Source organism: Zonotrichia albicollis, chromosome 6 (genome assembly GCF_047830755.1).
Source record: "Zonotrichia albicollis isolate bZonAlb1 chromosome 6, bZonAlb1.hap1, whole genome shotgun sequence".
NCBI classification, from domain to species: domain Eukaryota; kingdom Metazoa; phylum Chordata; class Aves; order Passeriformes; family Passerellidae; genus Zonotrichia; species Zonotrichia albicollis.
Genome location: NC_133824.1, coordinates 5,891,225 through 5,908,503, shown reverse-complemented (window position 1 = coordinate 5,908,503; position 17,279 = coordinate 5,891,225). Strand labels below are relative to the sequence as shown.

At 46.5% G+C, this 17,279-nt stretch overlaps 1 protein-coding gene across 1 annotated transcript in view; it reads right to left on the bottom strand.

The window, feature by feature from the left end:
- CCDC85C (coiled-coil domain containing 85C) overlaps positions 1-16,975 on the bottom strand; it is a 112,604-nt gene extending 95,629 nt beyond the window's left edge. The window contains exon 1 of the mRNA XM_005483201.4: positions 15,350-16,975. Within this exon, the coding sequence (XP_005483258.1) occupies positions 15,350-16,061 (712 nt within the window). The 5' untranslated portion in view covers positions 16,062-16,975. The remainder of the gene's footprint in view (positions 1-15,349) is intronic.
- Between the last annotated feature and the right edge of the window lie 304 nt (positions 16,976-17,279).

Here is a 17,279-nt window from a genome sequence, read left to right as displayed (position 1 = left end):
CCAACTCCCCTTTAGGTAGCTGTAAAGAGCAGGAAGCAGCTGAGCCTCCTTTTCCACAGGTCCCTCAACTACCCCTCATCAGACTGAGTGGTGTTCTGGCCTAGTTTCTGCTCAATGTAAATGTTTTATGTAGGTTAATCCCAGATAAATAACTGTTTTCTTGCATTATCTAGATCTTCCACTACACATTATGGGATGTATTAGAAAGATTAAGCACTGCACAGTCAACTAGAGCCTCCCTACAGGATGCTCCTGCCCCCAGTTCTGCAAGGATGCCACATCACACACTGAAATAGCCCTTGTATCTGCATGACTTGCCAAAACCTCTTGCTAATCACCTGAGGTTTCTATTTGTAGCCATGTGCAAACAGTTTCAGGAAAGCTTTTGTTCTGTGCTGAGGAGCTAAGACTAAGCTGTGTTCCAGAAGTAACCAGATAAGGAAAAAGTCACATGCCAATACAGCATTTCATATACCAGAATCAGACAGAAATCCAGTCATAAGGAAGAGGCAACTGTTTTAATGGCACTTGATTCAGTGATACACAGGTCTGAAGTGCAGCAACACACTGAAAACAGTTTCACAAAACAAAGACATGAACCTGTTTGTCTATGTTTGGAGCAGGTCCAAAAGAGAGGTACAGAAATGATCAGAGGGTTGAAACAGCTCTCCAAGAGAAAAAGCTGAGAGAGTTCGGTTTGTTTAGCCTGGAAAAGAAAAGGCTGCTGGGAGACCTCAGTGTGGCCTTCAGTACTTAAAGGGAAGTTATAAGATAGATGGGGACAAAATCTTTATTAGGGCCTTTTTGGATAGAACACGGATAATGATTATAAACTAAAAGCAAGTAGATTTAGATTAAATCTAAGAAAGGTATTTTTTACAATGACGGTGGTAAAAGACTGGCACAGGTTGCCCAGAGAGGTGGTGGACGCCCATCCCTTGAAACACTCAAGGTTAGTTTGGATGGACCTTTGAGAAACCTGATCAGGTTGAAGTTGTCCCTGCTCATTGCAGCAGGGTTGGACTGGAAGATCTCTAAAGGTCCCTTCCAACCAGACTATTTTATCATTCTATCAGACCAGAAATGCTGCTAATTCTAACCACCACATCATGGAGATCACCATCTCCACATTTGGAACTCTATAGACTCTTTGCTGGGATCTTCACTGGTCTCCAGTCCATGAAGAAGCTGTGAGATTTGGAAGCAGTTTTTCAGGTTAGGGATGTGAAAGCACTGTGTGAAATGCCTGCTTGCATATGTTTATCCTACAGCTAAAGAGGGACTTATCCCTCTAGAACTGTCTTTGCAGCATGTGTCACCAAACACTAAATTCACACCAAAACATTTACAAAATTTATCTACAATCCACATGGTGCTCATGTTGCAGAATATCCCACTACATGAATCTGTAGAAATAATGCAGACATTCTGGGATGAACATCTGAGAAAGCTGCTAAGGAAAGATCTGAGTGTGCCCACTGCAGTGTCTGATCCCACCTACTTTGCAAGGCGTTTTTCACAGGCATCACTCTCGCTGCCCTTTGACATGGGCAATTATCTGCTCCCAATCCTCCTGACCTCACATTCCTTACCCACCTGCAACTCCCACGTAAAGATAACAGAAGTTTGCATTCACATTAACTAAGTCTCTTTGTTCTGGGCAAGGAAACAATATTCATAATGCCCAATCTGATTTCATTCCAGCAGAGGATTAATTTCAATCTCTGCTGCTGTAGAACAAGGCGGCAAGCACAAAATTATCATCAAATAATTACAATGCTTTAGCTTTACAAAGGACACTCAGAGGTTTGCAAAAAACCCCAACCTTTTTTCTGGAATGAATCTGCAGTAAATTTCTGAGCATGCCTCAGACACACTTAGGAAGCCTAGAGAGTCCTGCAGACCCAGGACTGAGGGTCAGCAGATGAAAGCTCTGCTGCATGTTCTTTGCATACTTAGGCTAGTCAACATCCAAACTGTAAAAAAGGGGAATAATGCTTCTTCTCAGGCTTATAAATATGCTATGAGGCCAAACTCATTAGCGTTTACAAAGCACTCCTAGACTCCTTGTCTTGAAGGAGTTATACAACCATAAAGTATTATTCATGCTGTTCTAAGGCAGAAAAGTAGGTATTACTGCAAATCCAGCAGTAGCTCTTCATGCACCATTAAGGTTTACTACACTGTCTTAATCTAATCATCAGCACTTCAGAACCCAGATCTGTCATTCGAAACATCCAGATCAGAATTCATCACTGAATAACCAACTGGGTCAACGACATACAGCACAGGACACACACACCCTTTTTAACCCACATCACACATCTACAGCTGAACCATTTGTATTTTCAAAACCTCGACATTATTGGTTTTCCTGCCATATTGCATTATGTCTACTCAGGACTTTAACAAGTTCAAAACTCAGATTCTAGATCTGTTGGCACATTTTTAAAAAGCTGATATGGGAAGGAGTGCAAAGTTCAGGTCCACACCTCTTCCAGCATTTATCAAGGAAACTGGTTCCTTCAGGCAACTTTTTCTGCCCATTATTATTCTGAGATCTCCTTTGCTTGTAATTCTGAAAATGTATTCATAACTAGTGGTACACTTGCTTTTGACTTGCTGATCAAAATACAATCTTCATAGCTCCAGGCACCATCATCAATGCTGAGCTGGAGGGAGTTCAATCCAGTTCAACAAAATCAGCTGTTATTTTTAACAGCTAGCTCCCAAACCACATCTTTGCAGTGATTTACTCCTTCCCCTCGTTCAGTTGCTGCCACATCCCTTTGTGGTGGTCTCCAACCCCACCCTGAGCTAGGCAGGCAGCTCTTGCTGCCCATTCCTCACACACTGAGAGCATCTTCTCCCCCCAGCACAGCACAAGGGCTGCACTAGAGCTTCATCTGAACTTGATGAAAGTTCTGCCCCCAACTGCCCTCTTGCTCCCTACCCTCCCATAGCAGCTCCAGAAGTCAGCACCTCCATGGCTCCCTATGCCAGGACACACACTCCATGCAGCCCAGCCCTTCCCTCCAGCTCTACAGATGTTATTTTCAACAGAAGAAACCTGTCCCTTTGTGCATGACACAGTTTTGGTTTAAATTCACACATGAAATCTCTCCTGCAAAAAAAAATATTAAATTCAAATATGGCCAACCTTGAACATAACAGAGTCAGGGAGTATTACTCTTTATATAGCATTCCTTTTACAGGGGCAGTTCCAAGGCTATCCCAAAAATATTATCTTTCCTTCACTTCACACTGCCAACTAGAAGAAAAAATTAAAAAGGACAATCCCATAATTTTTATCCAAATAAGGCAGAATGAAGCACAGGAGAGCAGATCTTCCATTGAAAACCTTCTCTGTCCAACCTGGCCAAGATGAAAACAAGAAGAAAAAAAAAATAGAGGCCTTTCCAACAACTGCATCAGCTGCTGTTTATGTGATCCATCTCTCATCTTGCAGGTCTCTGAGCAAACTTGTCTCCAGAGCTGTGGGATCAGAAAACTTGTTTGACCTATGCTGCTATGGACAGAGGGCATTTACAGCTCTGGAGCAAAGCTTTCTCAAGAACACAGCCCCATGGCCAAGAAAATCAGCTAGTCACCTCAGCCACTTGCAAGAATGAAGCCTGCATCCCTCTCAGAATACTCAATACTTGAAAATGCTGAGCGCCTGTGCTTTGATCAGAAGATGCCCTTCAATATCCCTGGTGGACCCACAAAGACAAGCATGCTCTGGATCACTTGGCACTGTGAGAGCTCTGGACCTGCTGCTACAGGGCCAAAGCAGGACTGTGACCTGCTCATGCCACCTCTACCAACACTCCTGCCCTGGGCTCTCACTTGTGTGAGGCAGCAGATGCTACTGAGATACAAAATGCTCCCTTGTTTCTTGGAAAAAAAAAAACAAATAACACAACAACAAAACACACAGAAGTGGATAAAAACATTACTTATAAGCACAGATTAAAAAACATTGATGTTTAGAGGGTTGTGTTTTTAAAGAACAAATTTCCAGAGGAAGTTAATTATGTTCCTAGGGTTAACTAAAGGATTTGTGTGATCCAGTTTCTCTTCCTTACTATGCTGCAAGAGAGGGATGTGACTGAACACACTTCACTTAACCCCATGGGATCTACACCCATCATTTTGAAAATTAGAGAGCATTCATTTGGGATGATCCTTTCTCTTCCCCTCTCTGCTGTTTAGCTTTACATAGAGAAAATAATTAGCGTATAAGACAAACAACAAATAGGAATAAAATTAGTCCTTTCAAACTGAGATGTTGTTTAACTTAACTAATTGAAAAGAGAGAAAGCAAAATTGTGTGGCTAGTGGCAAAGTCATAAAGTGTCACTTTTCTGAGGTTCATACGCCAGCAATCATCTTTTATACAAAGAACAGTGACTCATAAATCTGGTTTTTCATAAAAAATTTGCACAAAAAAGTCTGAAACAAAAGATGTCCCCTCCCCTTTTTTTCTTGGTCAACTAGAAGCAGAAGCATGGTCTTTATGAGCTGTGGGAGTGGAAAGTCATTAAGGCTTCAATTCCAAATGAAAATTAAGGCTTTTAACTTCCCATACTACTCATACTGACAACCTTTCATACATAATTGCCTAGGAAGAGTTACTGTGGTCTTGTCACCCTCCTAAGGCGTCAGTGATACGCTGACAAATAGATCCTCCCTCCCAATTCCACCACGCAAATGGAAATAAAAGCCCATGTGGTTAAGAAACTCTGAGTTCACACCCAAGAATGACTTTGATGACTTTTCAGTCAGGACTCATTAGGAGTTACCAAATTACCAGCACCAGAAATAAAGCAATCAAGGGATCAGGTAAGAATTTAACTGGGAAGAGGAAGAGTGCCTTCAGCAATTACAGCTGTGACATGGGGAGCAACGTGACAAGCAGGACCCTTCTGCTTCACAGCTGTGATTCTTCACCCCAGTCAAAACTGTACGAGGCTGACAGATAAACATTTTAAATACACATTTCAAATACACATATATAGATAGCATGATATTCAGCTGGGCAACCTAGATGGGATGAGCTGAAATAACAACAAATGTTGTGTCCACTCTCTGAAAGGTATCAAGGTAGCCTGTTGCTGTGACAGCAGCAGCATCTTTCTGCACTTGTCTGTGTTTGTGGAGAGGCAAACCCTGCTTTTTATCTAATTTTGCTCATCTTCTCATTTGAGAGAATTATTATTTGACAAGTTTCTGTTTTTTTATGGTGGTGAGAGACTGACCCACTCCATCATCTTGTGGTTCCAAGAAGTATATACAACACAGAGGGAAGCAACCCAACATGTAAAGTGCTTTTATCCCAGTAAAACTGAAACAGGATTTGAAGCAACTCCAAAACTGGGAATTAGAAATGTGTGGAGTTACTCTAAAGATGTCTTCTTCCTTGCTAGGTCAGTAAAACTCAAAACCTGTTTGTTATCACTGGTGTCATAGCAATGGTCAGAGGCCCCATTTGAGGTAAGGGTCTAATTCTGTTAAGCACCACAATAAACTTGGGGAAGACAAAGGAAATATATTATCCTGGTTGTATAAAAGGAGAACCACAAATCACAGAAGTTAGCTAAAAGACTACACCAGAAAGCCACGTAACAATGACACAGCACTCCAAATGTGAATCCCAGCCCAGTGCTCTAACTTGCAGAACCATCCATCCTTTTGTTATTTTAAAGCTTACATCTCATACAATAGAGTCTTAACTGATGTAATAAAAAGAGGACTGCATTTTGTTACAAGAGGTCAGGAGACAAGCATGAGAGAGACTTTCAGCTTAATTGCTCAGAATCCAGGAAGCAAAGAGCTGCACCAAAACTCGAAAAGAACTTTCAGAGGATGGTTGAACACAGTCACACACGTGCAGCTACACCCACATGGCCTGGAGGACAGAGCTGCAGAAACCATTATTGCTCCTGAGGTGGAAAATGCAGCCACTCCACAAGAGAAGATCTCCACAAACAAGGCATACATTATCATGCTTCAAGACATCAAAGAGGAACAAACACACAGGCTTTAAAAATTGATTCCTATTTTTAAAAGGTGTTAAAAGGATGGAAAAGGAAAACCCTCTAAATGTTGGCAGAACTGAAAGATGGAAAAGCTGCTGCACCGACTAAAATACTCAGCCTCAAAAATAAGCCTCACAGAGAAATGAATGAATAACTGAACTAAAGCAGGCAAGTGCAGAGGTATTTGTAACAGCAAAGGACAGTTGTATCAGCAGTTTGACCAGGAGTGAATGATTGACTCACTCCCATGCTGGGTTTCAGCTGCAATCAGGAAAATGAACAAGGGAACATTTTATCAGTTTTTCACAACGTGCCATCCCTGTGCAATGCATGAACCGCTGGTGGAGATCATATAACCTGTAACTATGTATCACATTCAACAGCAAACAAGCTTTTAACTCAATGGAAAGGGATTAAAAGCTCTGTAGATCCAAAGCATAGATCAACGTTATATTCAGCTGCTGGGAAATAGATAAATATGAGACTGTAAATCCCAGTAAGGGAGATAAGAAAAGGAAACCAAGAAGACAAAAGAATACTGTGCATCACAATAGCCCTTTAAGATTGTACATTAAAATAAGACTTTCTTAACACCTTTGTTATGAGCTGGAAAAGATTCAGCATCGACCAAAAATAGTTATTTTTAATTACTGATACTCCATTAGCATCTGATGATGTTACTCTACTGCATAAAAGTAGACTTTCATGTAGACTGTCCTGGAATCTATTCCATCAGATCCTATTAAAAAGAAAAATGAGGGGGAAACAGTGAAAACATCAACATGAAAATGGTAAATTCCTGTATGTATATAACCACCAGTAGTCCTCTGGCAACACAAAAATCAAGCAGAACATTGCCTAAACAGGACAGATTACTTCCCTTGTTGGAGATTAAAGACACTCTGGATTTCCTTTGAAAAAAATACCAAAGCAAGTGTAAAGAGTCCAAGTCTCAATTTCATTCAAGTCCAACAGTGTCCCACAGTAACTTCACCGGCCACTGAGATGTGCCACAGCACTGAACAGTCCATGGCCTCATAAAAAGTCACAGCCAGGAGCAGAGTGTCACACAAGTGGCATTTAAAGGATAAGGCATCATCAATAAGTGTCATAGAGTGAGAGAAATGTACCTTAGCAAGTAAAAAACTGCAGATGAAAGATAGATGCCAGTCCTCCAGAGACTGCTTAGCACTTAATCAAAAGTCAGAAACCAGGAATCTTGCATTTGTGATGCACAGCAACCTGTCTTCAGATGATCCAGAGATGATGGAAGATGTGGGAAAGAACAAACAAAATCTAGTCAGTCCCACTAGATCAGAGACTGACAGCAAGCCTCTTCCTGCTATTTCCATAGAAATATTACACTTTGGGGACTGGAAATGCTCTCTTTTCTCTTCTTTTCTAAAACAATGGTTTGGTTTTGCTGTTCTACTTTGAGTAGTCCTTTTGCCTGCTCCTTTCCTCTTCATGGATCTTCTACAGATCAAGGACAGAGAGGCAGCCAGGGGGTTCTCATTGTCCTGGGAATGCAGGGACAGGTCAGACACAGCCATCAAACCCTCAGGCACAGGCACTCCTAGAGATGGTTTGATCTTACTGTCCTGGAGATGGTTTGAAAGAGCAGCTAAGTATCTCCTCCTGCTTCCCAGCCTGGGCCCTACCCCATCCATTTGCTCCCCACACTTCATCTCTCACCTTGCACAGACATTCCAGTGCAGCTGACCTTCCTGCGCATGAATGAAACCCCAGCAGCAGAGGAGTTTGGGCTGAAATGGGGGGAAGGCAGAATGCATGCAGTCCTGAGTGTCACTGCACAGAGCTCGGGGATGGAGCAAAGTCTGAAGGGCTTTTCAGAGCACTCCAGCTTTGATTGAACTAATTCTGCCAGCGAGCCGGTGTTGACACAACCGCAGCAGACAGCTAGCGTGTCACCCTGCCACTGCAGCGTGCAGCTGGCCACAGCCCTGCTGCCACAAGCCCGACACTCACCCACGGTGCTCCCTCTGCTGCAGACAGCCCTCCCACCCCGGGCAAACAGGAGACATCCCGTCCTACAAGCCCTAGGAGAGCCTCAGCAGACAATGAGATAACTCACATCACATTTAGGATGGCTTCAATCTCGTGGCAAGATCCGTGAAGTCTCAAAGCCAGTCAAAACTAACCTGTAATCTACTTCACAAGGACTTTAGGTCACAAAGACCCCTTACAGAAGAAGCTCTGAGCAAAGTGAACGCTTGGCACCACCATCTTGGAGACATAAGGCAGAACAAGCAATGAGTTCCCTGAGAGAAGCAAAAAGCAAGAAACAATTTAAGGGAAGGAAGACTATATATACCTGTATGTTCAGGGGCCAAAGTAACCTGGCATAAATGGTCTTGACCCAGACATGAGTCACTAGAAAAGTGTTCAAAATAACCTGACCAGCAGCCTTCAATTGCCATGGTGATAAATGTTTCCTAATGCCTAAGAGCAGCTGAGTCCTGAACCCCATGCACGTTGTTCACTAACAAAAGCTTTCATTTTACTGGGAAAAAAAAAATCACGACCAAATTGTGGCCATTTTAAGCCCTCTTCAGATCAAGGGCCAATTTACACACCCCGATTTCAATGGGGAGCACTGTGCTCACATCACCGCTAATTCAGGAGATGGAGCTGGCTTGCTTTTTGCTTCACAATTCAGTAGGCAAGGGGAAGATAGATTCTCTGAGACAGTGTTACTTTTTCTGCCAGGAGTTATCTATTTGCAGAAGTGGGTCAACTTTCTCTTGGTGGACATGTTCGTGTGCGAGTGCCTCGCAGCGCCGCTCTGCCCGCCCTGCGCGCACAGGAACCTCTGCACATAACTATTTATGGCAGCCAAGTGTTTCATGAATTGCAGCAAGTTAACCACAAGGGGATGATGACATTTGGCGACAGGGCAGGATGAATTCTGGCTGGCAGACAAAAAGTCAGGTTAAAAATACAGAATGCAGAAGCAAACCCAGCCAGTTGCAGCTAATTCGCAGGAAAACTGGATGTGCAGCCTCCAAACCGTCCCTGTTCCAGGCAAGCAGGGCTGTGTGTTCTGCAGTGAGATGCATTAAGGCCTGCCTCTGAGTGTGGAAAGAACATCAGCCTTCTGGGTTCAAGCATTTTAGCTGAATTTTAAATGAGCTTAGATGTTTCTCATTAGCCTCACTCCACACCTGATGTATACCAGATGTTTTTGCCACTTTAAGCACCTCACCTACCATCAGCTGTTGTCCATTTTTCTGTTCCCAGAGCATCTCCAAAATGCAGCCCCAGTAGAGAAGGATGCTACAAGGGGACAATGTCAGCAGACCCTGCCATGGGAATGTCTGTGTGAGATGCAAGGCCACAGCCATGCTGTGGGGCAGATAAAAAGTTCAGTGCCTCCCAGGGCAGGTCCACAGCACTCCCAAGGTTGCATGGATGCAAGCACCCTTGTCCCCCCCAAAGTATTAACCCTTCAGCTTTCAGATGCAATGCTCTGTCAGTGTTAGTATTCGTGTCTCTCCTCTCCACACACACATCAGGTGTAACACCTGCCAGGGCTGCATTTTGGGTTCCCAGCCTGCCACTTCATTAGATCACCATTTAATTCGATCCTCAGCTTTATTTGATGAAATGTCTCCAGAGGACCAAATCATTTACATGTAACCAGCACAGGCTACTTCCCTTATTCTGACTGCTTTCAATGAGAGTAAGTGGATAATTCCATCAAAGGCCCATAGAAAATTGTCTTTTAATCAATACAAGGTTTTTTCCTTCAACAGGACAGCTGAGAATAAGATATCTCTATATAATACGCAAGAGGAAAACAAAATTAGAACACATTACCATGGAGAATATATTTCCAGATATGGCCCAATTTTAATTTAAGCATCCTGAGCCTTGTTTTCAGAGACACCAGCTACCCTGAGGCTTGGGAGCCAAGCAGGCTGGCACACAGGCAGTGCCCCAGCAGAAAGCAGGAGTGGACAATGACAAAGGTGCCTCAAATGAAGCACTCCATGGAAATCCTTTGAATGAGGGGCCAATGGCTGCTGGCTACAAAAACTCAAGTTGAACCCTTCATATCTGAGACCTCAGCACTGATAAGCCAACTAGCAGAACACACTGAACTTACAGCAGAGATGGAAACAGGTGTTTCTCCTGAGGTCTTACCCCTATCTAGTGTACCAACCCAGAGCTGATTTCCTGCCTTAATCACAAGGAGTCTGTCTGTAACAGCCTACAGCACCAAAAATACCAACATGTTAAAAACAGCAGTATAAAAAAAACAACATTAAAGCCATTTTCATAGGATGAAAAGTGCTCTTGATATAAGAAAGAAAATAATTGGTCACGTAACCAAACCTGTGTTTAATCTTGGCAAGAGCCACTGAGTTCTGAGAGGTCTCCAGAACAGAGAACAGGACTTTCTCTGACCTGGCCTGCCCACACAGTGAGGGACTGTAAGGGGGTGGTATCTGAATGCTGCTGAGAAAGGCAATTTCCTCTCTTTCACCAGAGCTAGGACAGGAGCACTGCAAAAGTGGACAATGGTCACCACAAGAGCTGCAACAGGGCTGATCTCATCTGGCTTTAGATGGCTGCATATGAATGAGCTGACCAGGCATCAGCAGGGGGAAAGAGCACAACCAGCACACAGTTCTGCTGTCTTTGATGCAGACACGGTTCACATAAATCATCACACCACAGTGCCTCTCTCCACATGGCCAATAAAGGATGTCCAAGGGAATGCAGATGTTACAGCCTATATTGGAGATATCTCAAATTAAATGGGATGAACCTCATCTTTCGCTTCTGCCCCTGCATATTCTTGTCTCAAAGGCCTCATTAATATGCCATCATAAATAATAAATATATTGATTATTAATACACTAATAAAACCAAGTCTTTTGGCCTTAAGAGTGTCCAAAGAAGGGCAGCTGCATTACCAATCAATACCAACCCACAGAGAGCAGCCATTTCTCTCTGCCACCATTTTAACTGCAATATATTGTACCCTCTAGGTAAATATGTGGACATCTACAAGTGGGAATCAATACAACTCGAGATCTTCCCACCCCCTCACCCAGAGAGAGCATTCTTCTTTCACTGGAGAAGACAGCAACAAGAGGCCATGGATTAATATCTCTGCTACTACAGGCTCTCTGCTGTACCCACAGCTTCTTTCTGGGCCTCCCTGACCACTTTGTAATTGTTGATGTTTTCAACAATTTACAAAAACAAAACATCAAAATTAACACTTCACCCAACTGGAATAAAGCCAGAGACACTGGAAACCACCCAGTCCATTTCGGGAACCTAGAGCAAAAAACAGTTTCAGTGGAAGGTGAGGTTCTATGACAACTTCAGTTGATGGGAGTGAACTAAAACTAAAGCCTGAATGCTTTCCCTGCATGCACAGGATTCAGTCCCGGGCACATTGCTAGTTGAGCCTGTATGCCTCCAGGCTGGAGATGGATGAACAGTTGTCCCAGTGAGATCTAGATAAGGCCAACACCGGTGGAAGCCCTTGCCCTGGCCTCAGGGAACTCTGAGTCATCCTCCCAATGTTCCCACATACCTCACAGTCCAGGAATATATCCTGTGGGAATAAACCTGAGGGGTGTTTCTTCCCCCAGGTCATGTTAATATCAATATCACAAAATGTACCCGACTTTTTTTTTTTTTAATTCTCTTTTTCAAACCTAATTTCAAGCACCTGCTTCAACAGAGCTGTCTGAAGCTGGATGGGCAGAAAGATTGTGTGTGCACACAGAGATCTACACCATGCATAAAAAGGAAAGCCAAAGCACTCACAAGCACACACAGTGACTGTGCCTCAATTCCTGCCCTGGATCTGGGTAGGTTTAGAACTGTGACACATCCTTACAGAGGCACCTGGCCAGTTTCCATCACACAGTTTGGGGTGCCCCTGTCCCACAGCCCAGGTCCCTGTGCACAGAGATTGACCAAACCTCTCACTTTCCCAACAAACAGGATTACATGTCTTCTAATATTAGCCATTCTCACACTATGTTATAATTATTATCTTCTATGAGTGAATAATTAATCCTCAGCTTCTGAAAGACAACTTGCAGAAGTAAATAGACTTCAGAAAAGTGAAGCAAAGCTCGACCACCAGTTGGGTTGGGGGTGTTTTTTACACTTACACCATTTATTCTGAATTCACCGTACAAATCTAGAGTTCATCACCTCACAATGGGGTGGGTCACTGGGGCCAATAAATCAAGCCCTGGTTCAACAACTCACTTCCAAGGATCGCTGAACAGAAAATGGGAAACATTTAACCCACCTTTGCTCACTAAGATTCTACTAAAAATCTACCTTTCTGTAAGTGTTTTAACAGTCACAATACTCCTGACTCCTTTAGAAAAGCACTTAACAAGTGAAGCTCAATGGATACCATTAGCAGGGGCAGTAGAGTTCTGCATTTTCCAACTCCCAATTTCAGGACTTTCCAGCTTTTCCATAAGCAAAAATATGCCAGCAAGCAGCTCAGAAGTAGCAACCTTGCTCCCACCACTATGTCCAAAGCTTCTGCCGAGTTCTTACTAGAGATGCTAAATTCTGCACTGCATCCCTTTCAGCCACCTCCTCTCCCTAAGAAAGCACACAGGGCTGCTCATTTCAGTATCAGCTGAGCTGGCCGGGCAGTCCCTGGTTCACCCTCTGCTCAGTTCTCCAGTGCTTTAAAGACATGAGACAACAGCAAGCTTACTACCAAAAAATGCAAGGCCATGCACTCTCTTTCCTCTGCCTTCCTTCTGTTTTATTCCTGAGGAAAATAAAGCTCACCAAGAGGACAGCACAAAAAGTCTGAGCTCTCGGCTGCACGCAGGAAGGCAGGGACAGGAGCAGGGACAGCAGACACGGCTCGCTGCTCACTGCGGGGCTGCTCCGTGACAGCTCCACCGCCCACCTGACTCACTGGAGTGGTTTTTCATGTTCACCTGCTCCTGCCCTGCTCCTCTACACCGTCACAGGTTTAACAGAATTGCTGCTGGTCCCAGGCAAACACTCCCAGACTTCTTGCTGTCAGTCAAAAAGAGGGGCCTGATAAGCCCTGCATTTGCATATGTATTGAGAGGCATTTCCAAAGGCACAGCCAGGGAAATGGCCTTGCTGAATACCGATGCTATCTGAGAATGACAACTATTCAAGTCATTTTACAGCTTCACTACCTAAGTGGAGAGATCAGGCTTGTCTACATCTTTACAAGGATTATTAGCTTTAAAAGTGCCGATCACCTCCGTTGCACCCTCAGAAATGAAGCCACGCTGGTTCGCAGGAAAGAGCTTCAATTCTTCCCACAGAGACCACCTTCCATAGGCACCCCAGAACCAGAAGTCACCAAAACCTAAAGGTTTTAATGAAATGCTCAAGCCCATAGCCATCCTTCCCACAGAGGAAATGAGAAGGGGTGTGCAGAGGCACGCATGGAAGCATTGTGTGCAGATGGTCACCCTCCCTTTCCCACTCTTACCCTACGGCAGGACATGAGACTCGGCTCCCAGTCCCGTCCAAAAGATGCTGCTGGGCACATTCCCATACACAGCACAATCAGGACCGAGCTCTGAAACAGAGGTTTCCCTTTTTGAGCTGACAAGGGTGACTTATGAATCCCAGGTGAAGCATCCCACTGTGCTGTCACCCCGGATTGAAGCGACAGCTCTAAGGAATTGGTTATGTTTTGTGTACTCAAGAGCCCTGAGTTAACAGAAGAATTCAACTGGCTTTGTCCCGTTCTGCTACCAGCACCTAAAAGGGACACGGTCTAAGGTTCACAAACCAGAGCTGTGAAACCCTTATGTTCCATAACAGTAACAGCACAGTCAATACCTGTCATGTGCTCTTCAAGCCTCTGTGGAGAGCAGTGCTTTATGAAAATAAAGTCAAGTCACGTCAAGAGCAGAAGCTATCTGCAGATTTACAAAGCAGATACTTCTGATTTACACAGCTCTACGAGAGAGAGATTAAAAAATTCCACACCAAACATTTAAAGATGTTTGCTGTGCCATGCACCATCTGGTGACTGGATCATCCTTGAAAACAGCAATCCGTGACTACTGGGCAGGGTGGCCAGAACATCTCCAGCCGTGAGCTGACACACACTGGGGCAGCAGGACTGCAAACAGCACGTTCATGGATGAACACTTGTGAAACGAGTTGATCAATCCTCCATGCCCTCAGGTCTTGGGACATAAAGACTTGCCACAAATCTCCAGAAATAAAAAAAAAAACACCAAAAGCTCTGGGAGCTGAAAGCATGGTTATCTGGTAAGCACATCCACTGCTGACATCAATCAGAGCCAACTTCTGGGGCTCCATCCCCCTCTATGTGCTTATAGGTGGGTAAAGGACACCCCACAAAGAAAATAGCCCTCTTTGGTGGGAAAAGAGGATTAAGAACATTAAAAGTAGTCTTATATATAAGAAGTTTTTAGATTGCTGCCTGGTCTGATTCCTACTGAATCCTCTTGACCACACATTCTAAAAGTCATGTATTTGGTCTTGTTGGTTTTAAAAGATTTTTTTTTTTATCTCCATTTTACAGATATTTCAATGTTATGTCAATGCCCGATCACTATTAGACAACAGGAGAAACTTTGCTTGGATGTGAGCTGCCAGAGGAGGCTTGGCACGATTCCGTTATGGAGCTTGTTTCTAACTTCAATGACTAGCCTGAACAAAATCGTGAGCACAGCGTCCCTTCGAGAGCAATCTCTTCCCTACAAACAAAACTCCTCTTTCTGAAGTGGAGACAGGGGAAAGCCGAGATGCCCCTCTCCAAAACTGCAGAGCACTCCACAGCCAGCCTGCCCTGAGAGCCTGTGGAGCTAACAGGTGATGCTCTGTGGGACAAACCTGAACTTTCATCAGATGCCTCCAAAATCTCATCCCATCATTATCAATCTTATCAAACGAGCACATAAACAAGCCAAACATAAACTAAAACATTTAAAGGGGGAGAGAAAGAGGTGGAAGAGTGGGAACACAATCAGTGTTTATTTAACCCCGAAAACTCAGGCTGATTTTTGTCAAAACAGAAACCCAAAACAAACAAACAAAACCAAACACCAACCCTGCTGGAGATAAAAGAGGCTCCAACCCTGAGCCCAGGACCTCGATAACGCAGTGAACGCACTGATAACGCACACCCCGCACACAGGTGCCCCTCCCGGCTCCCGGGGCTGCTGTGCCAAGGAGGTCACAAGGATGGGCAGGGCTGGGAATGGCCAGGACCCCACGGGGAGCGGCGCGGGGCAGGGAGGGCAGGGCAGGGGCTCGCTCACCATTGAGGCCGTTCGGGATGCTCCGGTGGTGAAGGGGCGCCGACAGGTCATCCATAGACCTTCGCATGGTCCCGGCCTTGCTGTCGCCGGCCTTGTGGTGGTGGAGGTGGTGGTGATGGTGGTCGGGGCTGCCCGCGCTGCCCGTGCTGGAGGTGCTGCTCCCGTCCCCCACGTCCCTGGTGGCCGAGCCGCCGTTCAGGTTGGTCAGGCTGGCCTGGCTGTCGATGGAGCTCCGCGAGCCGGCCCCGCTCCGCTCCTCGTCCAGCATCAGCACCATCTCCTTTAGCTCCACGTTCTCTCGCAGGAGGGTCTCCTGCCTGGCCTCCAGGTCCTTCAGCTTCTGCTGGTACATGCCCACCTCCTTCCACATCACGCTGGCCGTGTGCCTCCCGAAGCGCTGCCATTCCCTTGACAGCTTCTTGCCTTTTTGCCGGTCGTCGTCCAAGAAGCAGCAGAGCTCCCGCAGCTCCTGGTTGTCGTCCTGCAACTTCTGGTTCACCTCCTTCAGCCCGCGGATCTCGTGCAGGTGGAGCTGCAGCCGCCGGTTCACGTCTTTCATCAAGTTGCCGTGTTCCACCATTAAGTTCATCTTTTCATTCTCCACTTTCCTCAGTCTTTTCACCAGCTCCTCCTTGCTCCATCTCAGCATCTCCTCTTCCGTAATTTTGCTCAGGTCTTCTTTAGACCCTTCCATGGAATTTTTTGCCATCATCTGTGCCTAGGCTGCGTTCGCTCTCACAGGATAACAAATGGTTCGTGTTATTCGGATTATTTTGTTCGCCTGATTTCCTATAACTAAAAATCACTGCAGCATCTCGGGGAAGAAATATTATAGTTCTCCGCTGAGCGTTGGACAAGGAAGAAGAGCAACGCCGGACTGGAAATTCGGCTCCCCCATAGACCCCATAATAATAATAATAATAATAATAATAAAAAGAAAACACAAACCAAAGGGGGAAGAGGGGGGGGATGAAATAAAAAAAGGCGCCCCCCCTGCCCCGGAGGCTGGGGGCGACACGGAGCCGGGAGCCAAGCGCTGCACGCTCGGAGCGAAGCCTCCGCAGGGATCGGCCAACTTACCCCGGGCAAAACAACTACGCGGCGGCCGCCCCCCCGCTCCCGGGCGCTCCGTCCACTTGTCCTCCCGCCCGCCCGCCGCCCGCCGCCGCCCGCCGGGGCACCGCGCTCCGTGCCCGCCGCCGCTGCCGCCGCTGAGCCTCCGCAGCCCCGCGGCGCCGTGGGGCCGAGCCCGGCGCGGTGGTGGCGGCCGATGCCGGTGCGGCGCTGCCGAGGAGCGGTGGGGGAGCCGGCGCCTTCCCGGAATGGCTCAGCCCTCGGGAGGGAGGGAGCGACCGAGGGAGGGAACGAGCGAGGGAGGGAGGAGGGGGCGGCAGCGCCGCGGCTTGGTCCCACCTCCTGCCAGGCAGGGCGGCGCGGCCCTGCCCCAGCGAGCCCAGCGGCGCGCAGGCAGAGGCGGCTGCTGGCAGCCGAGCCGAGCCGAGCCGAGCCGAGCCGCCCCTTGGCTGTCGGGCTGGGCGCTGGCCGGGCCCGGTGCACCGCGCCCGCCCCGGCTCGGGTTACGGAGCCGCGGCCGCCGCAGCCAATGCGGGCCCGCCTGGCGCCTTCGAACGGCAGGTACAAAGGGACGGGGCCGCTCCCTCGCTCCCTCCCTGCGCCCGCCCTCCGCCCGCCCCGCCGTGCCCTGCCGTGCCCTGCCTCACCGCTGCCCCCCCGGGGCTGTCACCCCGCTTTTTGCCTCTTTTTCTTTTCTTTATTTTTTTTTTTTCAGATGGGTTTCCTCGGTTTTTCTCAAAGAAAAGGTACCGGGGAGAGCACCATCCCGGGAAAGGGTGGGGTTGGACAGGCAGGAAAACGCGCCTGCCGGGCGGCCCGGGGAAGCGGCGCCGAAATGGCCCCGGTCGGTCCCGCT